The 15,563-nt window shown below is 34.3% G+C and overlaps 1 protein-coding gene and 1 long non-coding RNA gene across 6 annotated transcripts in view; both read left to right on the forward strand.

Moving 5' to 3' along the window:
* The window catches only part of LOC126746511 (neurexin-1), a 336,936-nt gene that overhangs the window by 257,412 nt on the left and 63,961 nt on the right, over window positions 1–15,563 (forward strand). For all 4 annotated transcript variants that reach the window (XR_007663913.1, XM_050454829.1, XM_050454818.1 and 1 more), the window contains one exon: window positions 1,044–1,272. Coding sequence is in view for 3 of the 4 variants with exons in the window: in XM_050454829.1 (XP_050310786.1) it covers window positions 1,044–1,272 (229 nt within the window). In the remaining variant the exon portion in view is untranslated. The remainder of the gene's footprint in view (window positions 1–1,043; window positions 1,273–15,563) is intronic.
* Window positions 10,469–11,882, forward strand: LOC126746533 (uncharacterized). 2 transcript variants are annotated; one of them, XR_007663920.1, is made up of 4 exons: window positions 10,469–10,713; window positions 10,787–10,925; window positions 11,041–11,241; window positions 11,291–11,882. It is a non-coding gene; the product is annotated as an uncharacterized LOC126746533 (long non-coding RNA). The 2 variants fall into 2 exon arrangements; XR_007663918.1 differs by having other exon boundaries at window positions 11,041–11,882.

A 15,563-nucleotide genomic window follows, 5' to 3' on the forward strand; every position in this document is an offset into this window, starting at 1 on the left:
TAACCAGAGTCAAATTTGACATTTGATAAATTCAAGGCCCATCATTCTAATGACAGAAAGAGTCGGTACGGCATGGACCTGTAAAGTGCAGCAAGACTTCTGTGTACTGCTCCAGCTGAGTATGCTCTGGTAATTGTGTAGCTAAGGACTTACAAATATCTGAAGACACAGATTTCAAATTTTCTGTAAAAAGTTCGGACAAAAAAAAAGAGTTGCCCAAAGTCACCCAAGCACTCAAGATAACCGATCAAGAGACTGATAGAAAGATCTTCTATTTGGTTATCAAACAGGCGTCATACCAAAAGATACCCTATAAGGACATTTGGAATGTTTTGTGTTCGACCTTCATCAGTCACCATCTTTAGAATAATTTCGTCGCAAAATGAGCTTAGGGAGGGGGCAGTGTAACGATATTGTAAATACGGAGAAACTAGTTGATTCTCCATCATTCCGGAATGACACAAGTGGTACATCGCACGACATCTCGAAGGTTAAGCGAGAATCTTCCGGAGCTGTATTCTGCCGAGTATATAAGGAGCCACGTCGCCGATAGTAGTCAGCTCAGTGAAGTAAAGTTCTGAATATTGGCGCGGAATTTAAATAGTTGTAAATAAATACAGTTACAATAAATTTCTCTAGTAACCGTGAGTGATCATGTTTTTGTAGTTTGTTTTGTTTATAATATTAAATAATATGATTATAATACTTGTACCTTACTCTATGTTCAATGCTGGGTCAATAAAGTTTATTCAAATGAATATTATATGTGTAGAAGTTCTCTATCCTACGCCTATTTTCTAACTGCTGTTCATGATCAATTAAAAGAAAAATGCATATTATGTACCAATATTTACGTAAGCATGGGAAGGGAGGTAAGAGCTTTGCCTACTTTTGCTGACAAGGAGGAAGGGAGAGTAAATAATTGTAATAAATCTGCTTACGTCGAACGGTCCCTAATAAGTAATTAAAAAACCGCTCGTTAACCGATAAGTTAATTTACGTATACCGCAGACTGTAACGTCAAAATGTAATTTCCACTTTAGTTTTAATGGGTCGTCGCACATGACGGTCACCCAGGACTCGGAAATGGTCTCGCAAACGGAAGAAATAATTTTGCGATTCCGCACCGGGAAACCGCTCGGATTGTTGCTGATCTCAAGCACCGTCGAGACGGGGGATCGAATCGAGTTGGCGGTGGCCGCCGGGAGGATCAGGCTCGCCCTAAGGCTGGACGTCAAGGAGCGCCGCAAGGAGGATCGGGAAAAGGATAAGGTGAGTGATGAATTGCCAGATTATAAGGTTAAGGATTAAGAAGACCTGCTGAGGTTTTAGCCTTAATGCCGCTCGGTATATAAATCTTAGTGAGAAAAATAGAAAAATATAATCTATATTTTTCTTGGCTGTACTTTATCGTTTTTAAAAACATATTTGAAGTAAAAATCCTGAGTTGTAGCGAATTAAATATCGGGTAATATGGAATTTTAAATTTTTTCCTAAAAATAAAATTAAGAAATGAACATGATATTTTTGGTATCACTGATCGTCTTTTCAATGTGAAATTTTTTTTAAATACGATGCTTATTTTTAAAAATTAGTTTTTGCTACAACCAATGGCTTTTTCCAAGCTTCCGTGTAGTAATGTAGGTGTGAAACAATATTTTCGGTGCCACTGATCTTTTTTTTTAGTCTCAAAAAACTTTTCGATAAATAACAATAAATTAATAGTTATGGTACTCACTTTCAGCAAGTTTCTTCTCATTTGTGTTTCTAGATTTGACTAATTCAATGGTAACATCAGATTTACACATTTTTCAATACACATTTCTCAAATTCAGTACCCACTCTTGCGGAAAATTTGAATTGTTGAACAAATAAAATTTTATAACCAAAATAATTATCTGTCTAAAAGTTTAATTTTTTATCCAGTAAATGATATTGAATTACTCAAGAATCTTAAGATTAGAACATTAAAAAGCCAGAATTAGCATTGCTATGGAACTATGGGCAAAGTATATAGATTTCAACTGTTAGACTGTGCTATGGGCAGTTTATTTATTTGCTTGCAACATCTCTGATGCAACGATGCCAAATGCTTATGTAGAAATGACAAAATTTGTCACATATTTTGACAGGCACAAAATAATACTATTGTTTTATTGATTGTATTATTTTAAAATATTCGACAAATATTTGAGAAATGTGTGGAGAAATCAACGTCAAAAATTATAAAAATAAATTAGGTCCTTTCCCTATCCTAGCAAACTAAAGTGGATTCACAATTGAATTAAATATTGTTTAATAAAATTATTTATTTATTACTTATTCCAGTTTGTTTATAAACAAAAAAAACAGTGGAAAAATTAACCCTAAAAATAAAACAAATAAATCCTTGGCACTATAGGTCCATCTATATCTTACTTGTTTTAATAATTAAATCGAAATTACTGAATGAAATTATGATTATAGAAAAAAACAAGAATATTAAAATTCTATTTTATCGAGTCAAAATTAATTTGTTAGTAAAACTTACTGAGTAGAATTAGATTTTTTATACAGATTTATTTTCATATTGAGTCATGTGAATTAAATGCGATTTTGATGTCAAAATTACTCAAGTCAGACAATGGTTATTAAAAAAATAAATTCTTTTTATTAAGTAATTTTAATTAAATTCTTTTAAAAGTTTTATTTCTATTCTACGTTTATGATGTTGGTGCTTCTTTGATGTAATGTTATGAGGTCAGTATCGGTGTTTACTTGTGAAAAGATCGGCTTGAATCGCCTTTTTTCTATGGTGCGATACAAACGGCACAGGTTTTTACCATCGTAACAGTACACAAAAATAATCAAATGAGATCTTTTTCCTTTTTCAACCAACAATTAAAGAAAAAACTCAGAACTACATAAATGCCGAGAGTCGTTTGACAAGATGACAATTCGCTCATCACTGAGCCTTTGCTTGTGGTTTTGCGATTCCAGATTTTTTTATTTTAGGAATAACAATGTTAATAATTTTTTTGGTTTCAAGATATAGTTGCTATAATAATTGAAGATGTTTTTGCTCTTAGAATAGGTTATATCTATTTCTACGTTTTATTTTTAATCCAAAATTCAACGCAAATAAGTTAAATTAATATTATTATACAGGGGGTTTCGGGAGGAAAGGGAAATATTTTGGATTATTTTGAGACATGTTCAGAAGGTCAAAATGAGATAAATTAACCCATATGTTTTAATCCGATTCTCAACCGTTTCTGAAATAATCGGTTCTGAAGTTTTTTGTAAGATTTATTATTCCACTAATTTAAAATGCTTTTGAAGAAAATACCCCCACCAACTTCAAGGCAAGCAGCACGTTTGTTGCGCTCGTGTTGCACGTTTAATTATTTATTTATTTAATCAATCAATTACATATTAATTTACAATGACTGTGAGATGTAATATGCATACAATGGACATAATGTGTCTGTGTGAAATTGCGTTTTTAATAATATTTGAAGCGTCCAAAATTTGATTGTGGAGGCCTTCCACGGTTTCTACTGGTGTTTCGTACACTAGAGCTTTCATCCATCCAAAGAGGCAATAATCCAGTGGATTTAAGTCTAGTGATCTCGGTGGCCAAATTTAAGGTCCTCCTCTGCCAGGACGACGATCAGGAAAACGATTGTCTAAGAAATTACGCACTCGGCGACTAAAATGAGGCGGAGCTCTATCGTGTTGAAAATACATTCGGTGTCGTACAATTAGCGGAACATCGTCCAACATGTGTATTAAATGGTCTTCCAAAAAGCGTAAATATCCTTCCCGTAAGACGCTCATCTAATACAAAAAAGAACCAAACAACTGGTCCTTCAGCATTCCACACCACACGTTAACACTAAATCGATGTTGAAAGTCTCGTTCAAACGTGGCATGGGGATTTTCATCTGACCACAGATGTTCATTGTGTCGGTTATTAATTCCATTGCGGGTAAAATGAGCTTATCGCTAAAGAAAATGTATTTATGTAGGCCTTGATTTTGTTGGATCCATTCGCAAAATTGAACCCTGAAGCCATAATCACCCTCTTGAAGATATTAAACCGGTTGAATATGGAAAGGCTTAAAACCGTTTTTCCTAAGTGTCTTCCAAACGTCCACATGTGATGCTAATCGAAGTTCTTTTGTTATCCGCCTTGTACTCACACCCAAGTTCTCTTCAGCCATATTCAGCACATTTTCTTTATTTTCCACATTTAGTCTCGCCTCTCGTTCAGAATTAATTGTTACGCTTGGAAACATCCCTGTTTCCCGAGAATTTGCAGAAACTTTTCGATTAGGAATTCTTTGATTTGGAAAACGACGTCGGTATTCATCAACAGCACGTAATGCGCTACCATACACGAATATCATGTCAGCATACTCCCTATGGGTGAATGTGTGAGGCATTACGTAATGGAAACTTTGCTCTTTTCAAATTAAAACGCTCAGAATCAATTAAACTGGCAACCATGCTTGTCAAAACTACCAGTCAATTAAAATAGGTATTAACAAATTACCTGGAACGTAAGTTAGAAATACAGGGAACGTAATTATTCAGAAAATTTACAAAAAAAACTTTAGAGCCGATTATTTTAGAAATCGGATTCTAGCCGTTCAATGTTTTAAGATCACACTCCGTGTTTCATTGAAAACTGGATTTATGTTTTGATACCCTATGCAAAGAAGCAGCAATATTGGCAAATCCTTCGACAAACCTTCGGTAGTATGTGCAAAGTCCAAGAAAGCTTCTTAACTTATGTTTGTCACGGTGTCGCGGCCAGTCTTCTTATGATGAACCACATGTTGACAGAGCGAGCAATTCTGCGGCTTAAATTTTAGCTAAGCATTATGAATTTTGTTAAGAACTACTTTTAGGTTTACAAAGTGGTAATCAAAAAATATTCCCATTAAGAGAACATCGTGAAGGTAAACATGGTATGTCTTCTAAGTCCTCGTAATACATATACCAGTAACCTCTTGAACGTTCAGGACTTTTCACAGATCAAATGCCATAACATTAAAAGGATAGAGACCAGTATAAAACGCAGTTTTCTCCTTATTTTCTGGCTGAAGGCTGACTTGCCAATATCCACTTTTTATATTCAATGTAGAAAATCAGCTTGAACCTGCAAGAATCGAAAGCCTATCGGCAATCCTAGAAAGTGGGTAACAATCTTTCTTGATGACGAAAGTTTTTTATAGGTTACACAGAATCTAGTTGATCCATTGTTTTTCGTCACTAAGAATACCGGACAAGACCATGAATTGTGTGCTTGAAATTGCTTTAAATCGCCTGCCCCTCCACTGTTCAACTGGCAGGTGATTTCAATGTAAATTATAATGAAAAACGCACTATTGAAGCACTAATATTATGTAATTACTAAGTTCATTTAACCGTAAAATGCATGTTGAATCTCGGAGTCGCGTTACTCAGCTCTCTTCCATGCACTAATTATCCTGAACATACGATAAATTGCACCGTTGTGAATTCTAGCATTTTGGATCATGAAGCAGTTATCTGTGAAATTAGTAAAGAGGAGATATGCCCCAAGACTGCTCCATGTTCTTATGATTGAATTTTCAGCATACATAATTTCGGGGTATTTTATCATGCATGTGTGGCTGCTGGATAGGACGGCGTGATGGATTCGCCTGACCCAATCTCATGCTTCCACCAGAAATTGGTACACCTCTTTAATCGCTCTTTTTCAACAGAACCAAAAAAGAAAAATAAGTCCTAGCTACTACGGGACTTAAGACTTTATGTATGAATCTTTGTTATCTTCATACATTGAGAAAGTTCTCAGTTTGTCCAGTTTTTCATCAATATTTTAATTCATATAGAACCTTGTATCGCCGGTTATTAAAAGTTTCTAAACGATTCTTCTATTCAAATCGTCTGACTAAGGCTACAAACAGGCCGACAAAAACTCGGCGGATTGTCAACGACAAGCACACATCAATCATTCTAAAGCTGTCCCTAACATCCATGCTGATGACACAAATAATTTTTTTACCAAAATTGCTAAGAAAATCCACAAAGATCTGAGTTGCCATCAGCAGATCCCATTAGTTATTTTTTAACTGATAATGAGGTTCAGGGTTAATTTTTCTTTAGACCTACGGACCTGGCTGAGCTTAAACAAATATTACTTTCAATGCAAAATAAAAACTCAGCTAGAGAGGTTGGGCTATCTGCTAAAATATTTCTTAATATGCCAGATATAACTTTGAATGTCCTTGTTGAAGCTATTAATGCATCATGGGTTGTGGGAACTTTTCCGCCTTGCTTAAAATCCGCTAAGGTTATTCCGGTTCATATTCAACCATCAAACTTTAGATCCCTATCGCTCTTGTCCATACTTCAAAAAACTTTGAGAAGATGGTCAGGAGTCATGTGTTGTCTTTTTTAGAATCCAAGAATATTCTTAGTGCTTCTCAGTTTGGCTTTCAGGAGAATAAAAGTACTCAAGATGAATCAACAATACAATATTTTGAACGATCTTTACTGTCAGATCAACAGTGGAGAAGTTTCTGCTGCCGCGTTTTGTGACTTGTCGAAAGCTTTCGACTGCGTCAGTCACGAGATTCTGCTGCGGAAGCTCTTCCACTATAGCTTCAGGGACGTTGTGGCAACCTGGTTTTCTTCATATCTAAAAGGTCGCTGTCAACGAGTGTGTGTGGGGTCTAAGTTTTCTAAATATAAAATTGTCGACTGGGGAGTCCCTCAGGGGTCTGTATTGGGACCAATACTCTTTCTCCTATATATAAATAACCTTATCCAACTCTGTATCGAGGGAAAATTTACATTTTTTGCGGATGACACGACCATTCTCTGGCATGGTTTTGATATCGACTCCCTACGGAGAGCCATAATGACTGGTCTTAAACTTATATTTACGTGGTTCAGAGCAAATTTACTATCTTTAAATCCACAAAAGACTAAGCTATTATGTTTTACAAATAACCGAAGCCGTGATAACGTTCTTGTTGCCAACTGTCCTGTTCAGCAGTACCTTGGCAATAAATTTCTGGATATTGGGCAACCAGTTCATCTTGGAGTTTTTCAGAGGCTTTTGGATAAGCCAGATGAATAAGGTGTCTTATATCTGCCTCAAACTGTTCTAAAGATTCCCCGGCCTTTTGATGTCTAGATTTTACTTTAAATTGGTATAGCTGCCTTCGATGTTGGTCGTCAAATCTTCTCTCTAGGGCTATGATCTCTCTTTCCAAAAAACAAAGTTGCCATCTTGTATAAAATTACATGAAAACCTTCAACTATTCAATCTTCAAACATGGCTCCCAGAACTGATTTGTTAAACAAACACCGCAACAAATCTCGGCTTATTAGGAAAACCCGGTCCATTGGCAAATTTCGATTTTTAAAAAACGTGTTCGAACTAAGAAAAGGAGATATTGAAATGAACCGGCGCAACAGCAACAAGAGAAAATCCCGAAAATCCAACGGGAGCCGTGTACCGGATCACGTTCCGCATTTCTTTGTGTATCATAAATTGATAATCGAGATTCTGGATGGGACGTGGAATCGGATTTGAAAGTGGGTGCAGAAATACTTTTCGGTTCGGTGGCTCTGAAATATTTATAATGGAGGGTTGTTTCGGTTGTACAAAAGGGCCCTTTTTCGGTTACTTTGAAATTTTAAATTTCTAGAAAAATCAGTGAAAAGCATCACTATTTTTACCATTTTAAGCACGTAACGAGTTGCCTTAAGACTTTTTCAGTAAAAACTATTTTTGTGTTTCGAGGGAAATTTATTCGGTTTTGTTTTCATTTTATATATTGTAAATATGTAGCTTGCTTAGAAACTAATATAAGATAGTAGATAGAAACTAAAAAGTGTCATTTTTTGCATAGAAAGAGGTCGACAATATTTAATTTACATTGGTTATATAAAAACAACCTAAATATGTATTATATACGTATTATACAGGGTGTCCTATTAATAATGGTAAATATTTTAACAACAGATTCCTCTCATTAAAATAATGAGGTTAGGTTAAATTTTTATAGTCCGAAAATAAAATGCAACCAAGATAGAGGGTGATAAACATTAAGTTTTTTTTTTCGTGAATTTTGTCTATAACTTTAGCAGTTGTTTTTTGTTTTTAACTAAATTTGGCATTTGAAGGTTTCTTTATATGCCAAATCTAACTCTATTATTTTTTTTTAGTTATCTCATAGAGGGCGCATTCAGCCACATTTTAGTGGTTTTTTGAACTCCAAAGCTTTTTTACGCCCTGTATAATTTTATTTTTTTATTTTAAATATGCATTCTGCAAGCATTTTTGCTTACAAAAGGTATACCTCAAAAATTTCTCTAGGATTACTCTTTTTCTAGATATTTACATTTAAAGATTTTAAAGACATCCATAAAAATCATATTTTAAACTATTTAAATTGCTACATTACACTTTAAATGATTGATAAATAAAAATATAAAACCTAAACAATTATTTAAAAATAAAAATTATCAATATTTGCTAGCAAATGTTCCACATGGCCTCCATTTGTCTCAAGACATTTTAAAATTCTTTTATTAAAAGACCGCCGAATCTTAAAAAATAATTGCTTATTTCGAAATGACTCAGCAGGGCTTGAATTTTTTTAAATAATTTTTGTAAACAATGGATTTTATATATCCCCATAAGTAAAAATCCAATGGGTTGAAATCAGGACTTCGTGCGGGCCAAGGTCTTTGACTTCCACGTCCTATCCAGTTGAAATTAGCATTAAGATATTCTCTCACGGGTCTAGCAAAATGCGCAGGAGCGCCATCTTGCATAAAATCATATTTCGGCGCAGATTTAAAGGCAACTCTTCTAAATAATCAATCAGTCTTGTTTCTAAAAAGTTAAATATAATTCTCCGTTTAGATTTGGAGGTAACTCGTAAGGTCCTAAAAAAATTGTCTATAACACTACACCAAATATTAACTTTAAATTCGTGTTGAAAGTGTCTTTCAGTAATGAGGTTTGGATTTGCAATATCCCATGAATGTTTGTAGCGGGGGTACTTACGTACTTGCGGTATGTCTACCCTCTAACCTTTGACGTCGCAGGGTATCCGTCAACACCCCCTCACTATTTCTTTGTACAGTTATAGGAGAAAAAGCCGACAAAATGCCTCGGGCGCCACTCTAAGTAATTAAAGGAGCTTAGAGTCCCCTCTAGCCTCTCGGGTAAGCCTTTAGACAGTGGAGAAACCAGGTAGAGATTGAAAGTATACTGTCCGGTTATAATGAGATCTTATTGCTCTTAATCTTTGTTATTACAAATACTAATAAGTAACAGGTTTGGTTGCTTAAAACTAAATGAACAAAAGTGTCCTTAAAATCTAACAATCCCAATTACCAATTTTTATGATTAAGCACAGGCAGTTATTTGGGAAAATGTACTGGAAAATTTGGCACTCTATTAATGAGGTAAAATAGTATAATTTAAGGGACGGGGTTATGATGTTTTGTACAAGCGGTTACGGATGACATTCGTTAAGCAAAGCCGGAAACTCAACACCAATCAAGCGAAGCAATCTCAATCAATTGGTCAACATTTACCTCTGCTCTGTTGCTATACGGATAGTAATTATGACATCACGGACTCGGTTAGTACTTGTCTCTCACCACTTTGAGAAGCCAAGTAATAATTAATAAACGCGGCTACTGCCTGCCCTACAAAACACGAAGAAAGAGAGTGTCCAAGCAGTAGTTTTCATCAATCAAACAATTAAACGGAACGGTACGCCCGCGGACAGAGCAGAAAATAAAAAGTCAACAATAAAAATTATCAATTAAATACAAAATAAATCCGCAGTGAGTGTTTCTTTGGTTGCAAACAAGAATGTAACTTTTCGCGAACGGAATTAATGAAACGTTGGTTTAATCACCCGTTTACTATCTGCCCTACAAAACACGAAGAAAGATAGTGTCCAAACCACAGTTTTAAAAGTTCATAAAGCGGAACGGAATCAATATGAATATTCTAATAATTAATCACAGATAAAAACTCACAGCGAAAAAATAAAATACCACCGTCTTCCAAGCTTGTAAAAATGACAACTAAATTACCGTAACGCGGATAATTTTACGACTATTTTATCAATATATCCCGCTTATTACCTGCCCTACAAAACACAAAGAAAGATAGTGTCCAGGTAGTAATTTAACAAAAACGCGCTGCTGCCTGCCCTACAAAACACGAAGAAAGATAGTGTCCAGGCACCAGTTATCAATCGCGGCTGTTGCTTGCCCCACAAAACACGAAGAAAGATGGGCCCAAACAACAGTTTCAAAATTAAATAAAACGGAACGGGATGGAACGATATCAATAGCAACGGATTAGATAAAGATCTTAATACGCGAGCTTGGAAGCGGCCGGTCAACTGTCAACAGGTGGCTTTTACCTAACCCAATTTACACTGTCAACGTCAAGACAAAATTAAACGTAAATATTGAAAATTTAACGGTATTGAAATATGGAAAAATTACTGGTACTTCGCTCGAAAGGTATGGTACGACCGTACTGCGACGAATGTGAATCCTTGGTGGACCTAAAAACTTTTTACACACCTTGCTAGAATTTGGATGCCGACGACTCACGAACATCCTCGGAACCAATCGTTGGATAAAAATGCAATTGGGAAAACTTCATGAAAATAGTTTTTCCTCATGAAAACGGTACGGATTTATAGGCTATGACATTATATGGTAAACAAACTTAGTTTCAGCTCTCAAAACCGGGTATTTATAGGTGAAAACAGCGGAACAAAAGCTGGCCACATGTGTACAAGAAAACCGGCTTTTCAGGAAAACCGCGGGAAACTGAATCATGATTTATATTATATTTTGCCACACCGGGCATGCCCCTTCATTTAACAGGGCATCCCAAGGTAGGTAAACCTTGAAACTTGCAAAATAGAACATGTAAACAATGCAACAGCATGAAAGGAAAATTTCATGAAAATAACCGGAAAACTGGAAGTATAGTGATAAAAACCCTCTCAGTTTTAGGCATTTGTGGTTTTTTATTATCCTAAGAATAACCAGGGCTGAAAACAATAAGGCCAGAGACTACAACATAGTCAACAGAAAACTAGGCATAACCTATAAGAAATCAAACCTTTCCAGGATACTATCAGACTAGAAACCTCTTTAAGTTGATTTCTTTATGAATGTTTATAATTATAAACCCCTCATGACTCACAGGTAAAGCTTAAAATGTATCTTTTTGTTATGTAAACTATGCATTTGTTAGATCCAGGTTGGACTACAGCTCCCTCATTTGGTCTCCCATTTACAACCAGCACATTCACCTATTAGAATCAGTCCAACGGCGATTTCTTAAATGTTTGGCATTTAAGGATGATGGAGTTTATCCTCCAAGGGGTTTTGACCATAACCTGCTGCTCTCTAGATATACTGAACGGTTACTTGTGAAGAGGAGAGAAATGCATTTGGTGAAATTCTTGTTTAATTTACTTAACCATAAAATTGACTGCCCATCCCTTTTGCAAAGGATTTGCTTTCATATACCACGCCCAGGATCCAGACAGTGTCCAGCTTTTAACTTGGACGCAGCCAGGTCCAACATTCTGTACCAGAGTCCTATTCACTTTATGTGTCAAAACTTTAACACTATTGCTGATTCTTGTGACATTCACCATGACAATTTGGCACTTATTTTGAGTCACCTCTGGGTCGGTGGGGGAGGCTAGGTTATTTAGTTTATAGTTATTTAGTTTTTAGTTTGAATACATTTATTTACTCATTTTTTTTCTGCTCTTTTGATTTAAATTAGTGTTGATTTTTTATAATTTATTTTCTCAAACTCACTACTTTTTTTTATTACATAGCAATTCTTTTATAGTTTAGTTGCATGAATCTAATACAGTTCATGCTTTCGCACTTATACATTTATATATTTAATTGATTCTCCTGTAACTGGGTATATGTAACCTGTTGGAAATAAAGCTTATTATTATTGTTATTATTCTTGGTCCACATTACGTCTCGCTTTGGCCTGAATGAACCCGTTTCCCCAAGTCTCTGGTAAACCTTTTTAAAGAGTTTAAAATATCGCTGCCTCCTATTTAGATACAATTGCGCATAACGTCGACAAGCTCTTAGACCGCTGTAATTTGCTTGGGCATAAACACAAACCATATCTCGCATTTCCGAATTAGAAAAATATGTCAAGGCATCTTAACGCAACAAGTAACAATTAATAACAGAACTATTAATAATTAACTAAAATATCGCAATAAAAGGTAATAAAGTAACTAATCGTGTGAGCTATAACGCGCCACAGTAACTAAAAAAACATAAATCGTAACAGTGACTGTTTGTTTTAATTTTTTTGTTAGAAACAACCTATTTATTTTTTTTTCAACTTAAAGTAGAAAAATATTCTTTTTTTCTTGAGCTCATTGCAAGTTTTCCAAATATCTCGAGAAGGGTAAATCCAAGCGACATTTTTAAGGTATACCTTTTTTAAGGAAAAACACTTGCAGAATAGAAATTTATAATAAAACATTACATTATACAAAGTGTAAAAAAGTTATGGAGTTTAAAAGAGACTAAAATAAGGCTGGTGGCGCCCTCTCTGGGATGATCTAAAAACAATAAAGTTTTATATTTGGCATATAAAGTAACCCCCACATACCAAATTTCATTAAAAACGAAGAAAAAATGGTTAAGTCATGAGCAAAATTAAAAAAAAAACTTTATGTTTATCACCCTGCATCTTGATTGCATTTAATTTTCGGACTAGGAAAATGTAACCTAACCTCATTATTTTTATCTGCTGTTAAAATATTTACCATTATTAATGGGACACCGTGTATACATATTATACCCAATTAACGGTAAGTTATTATTTCTTTTAATTATTTTTTTAATATACTTAAACTAGTACAGTTTTTAATAAAATGGGGCAAATTCTTAAAAGCATCTAGGCCTCAATGCAATATTGAGTTATATAATTTATTGATTTTACATTTGTCCATCTAAATTAAATACTTTGGTTCTAATAGACGCATAACTCGAAAACAAATTATTTTTAATTTTATAAAAATTAAATAAAATCATATTGTACAAAAAACATTATTATTTATTGATGTGCTCTCATAGCTCTGTTTTGAAACTTTTGACTCTTTTGAGACCCTTGAATTTTATAGTTTGGCAAATTGTAAAACAAAGTTGAACAGAATTCCAAGTGGTGTTTGAATTTCAAGTGGCTGTACTATTATACAACAGAAGTTTTGAGTAAGATGTTAGATATTGACTTATTTTACATATAAAACTTTTTTCGAGAGTTTTCTCATAATTTAATCAACATGACAAGTTTTGATTAGGGTCAGACATTACCCCCAAAAACTTAATCTTAATCTGATATAACAATTTCTTATTATGTGTAGTGCACATGATATAAACAGGAGAAAAGCGCAGTGAATTTGTTCCAGCTCTATACAAAGAGAATAATAAATTTTGACGTGATGATAGGTGAGATACTCGGTATTTAATGTTGTGTAATAGCTCGGGACACTCAAGTTGATTGTCCAGAAACTTAAATAAAAACATTTGTGAGAAATATTCTCTTCTGCTTAAAAGGGATTGCATATTAAACAGTTTATGAAAGTCCTGTTTGGGTATCCTTAAGGAGAATAAGTAAAGAGGTAGAATAGTTCCAGGTCTCAATGTTAATTATATTCAAGTGACCAGACTATCGAGGCTTATTTTTGAGTTTAGATCTAATAAAGGAAAACACATTTAAGAGTAGCTACATTATTCATTGCTCAGCCTGGAGATAAAAACAAATGTCTTGGTTGATTCGGATGCTTGAAGTACTTGGTGAAGGATAGTTTACGGTCAAATGGCACTCCATGCGATTTGCTTTTAATGATAATGATATAACTTGATATTTGTCAATATTCAAAAATAATCATCTATTACTGGTAATTAAAGTGTCAAAATCTTTTTTAAGCCGTCATTTATTGAGCTTATTTAAAAGAGAAGTTTAAGGTCATCAGCATAAAGCAGTATTTGTGAGTTAAGTCTGACACACATATCATTAATAAAAATACTTAAAGTGAAAGTGGGCCAACAACCCTTGAGGTACCCCTGATGTAGATAGGTTTTCACTTTATTGAATGCCACTGATGGAAACAATAGCATCAGACAAAATAGCTTAAACGTATTCAACAGAATATGTGGATTTAATTTGCCAAATGCTTTTGACACATCTGTCGAGATAATATCAAGTTGTGGAGATTTATCCAGATTTTCAGTTATGTGTGGTCATTACTAGGTTAGTTGCTGTGGAGCAACATTTTAGGAAACTATGTTGTGAAAAAGATGGTCTGTTTTTTACTTGATGGGAAATTCTTGTGTCTCAAGCCATTTGAGAATGTTATTATTATTATAGGTCTGTAATTACTTATATCTACCTTATCGCCTTTTTTGTGAATAAAGCTTACTTTTGAGTGCTTCCGAGTAGTGTGAATGGGGTGAGTGTAAAGGCAGAGATTAAAGAGATAATGTAACAGCTGCAACAAGTGTGTAAGGAACGTCTTTTATTTAGAAAGATGGAATTAAATCTTAGGCGACTTTAGTGAATCAAGCATCTCTGCCTCAGAGAACGATTTACAATAACAGGGAATATCAGAGAACTATCAGGGTTGGTGTTAAAAGCGTTTGTGTTTGCGGTGTGGGGATTAAGATTTTTAAAAATACTTTGAGAATGCATCCGCAATATATGTTGTGTATTGATAATGTGTGAATCACTACAGACCATGGCATCTGACTTATATTCTACTAAAACAAGAGGTTCTGGAGTTTATATATGTCCACGATTTTAATTTGTTGAAAAGAGAAACTGAACGCTTACATGCTCGTGAAAGTGAAACTATATAAAAATATGTGACAATATGTTTATATTTTTATCTTTTTGGTGTAATATATTTTTCAGTATGTAGTATGTTTTTTTTTAAATTTCCTTTGAGCATCAAGGTGGTTATTTGATTGAAAGTCTGGAAATTTGCTTACGCATCCAGTTACCCGGAGTTGAACAAACAGATTCAAAGAAAACAGACATATTGATAAGAATTGGAGGGTGATGTGGGATTTCATATATGTCAGTAGCTTTTTGTACAGTAAACTTGGGACCACTATATAAATAAAATCAATGAGCCGCTTATTTTCATCTCACTGAAATAAATTGATCGCAGTAGGTCGCAGGCATTAATATTTTTAAAGTGTAATTAAGTTTAATAAAAATAATTGTCAAGTTAATCCACATACATTAGTATTCCGGAACCAGCATTTGTCTATTCTTTAGAAAATTTTGTACGACAAAAAAGTCATGCACAGTCTCCAAATCATGTAAGGAGAAAGAATATACGCTACAAACGTATAAATAAATCTATTTTAAAAGAGAATCTTGCACCAACAATATCAATGTAATGTCGTATGATGGCTCTAAAACTATAATGTAAATTGGTACAAAAGCTACTTGTCTGATCGTAAACTAA

This window comes from Anthonomus grandis, chromosome 2 (assembly GCF_022605725.1).
Source record: "Anthonomus grandis grandis chromosome 2, icAntGran1.3, whole genome shotgun sequence".
Taxonomy (NCBI): Eukaryota; Metazoa; Arthropoda; class Insecta; order Coleoptera; family Curculionidae; genus Anthonomus; species Anthonomus grandis.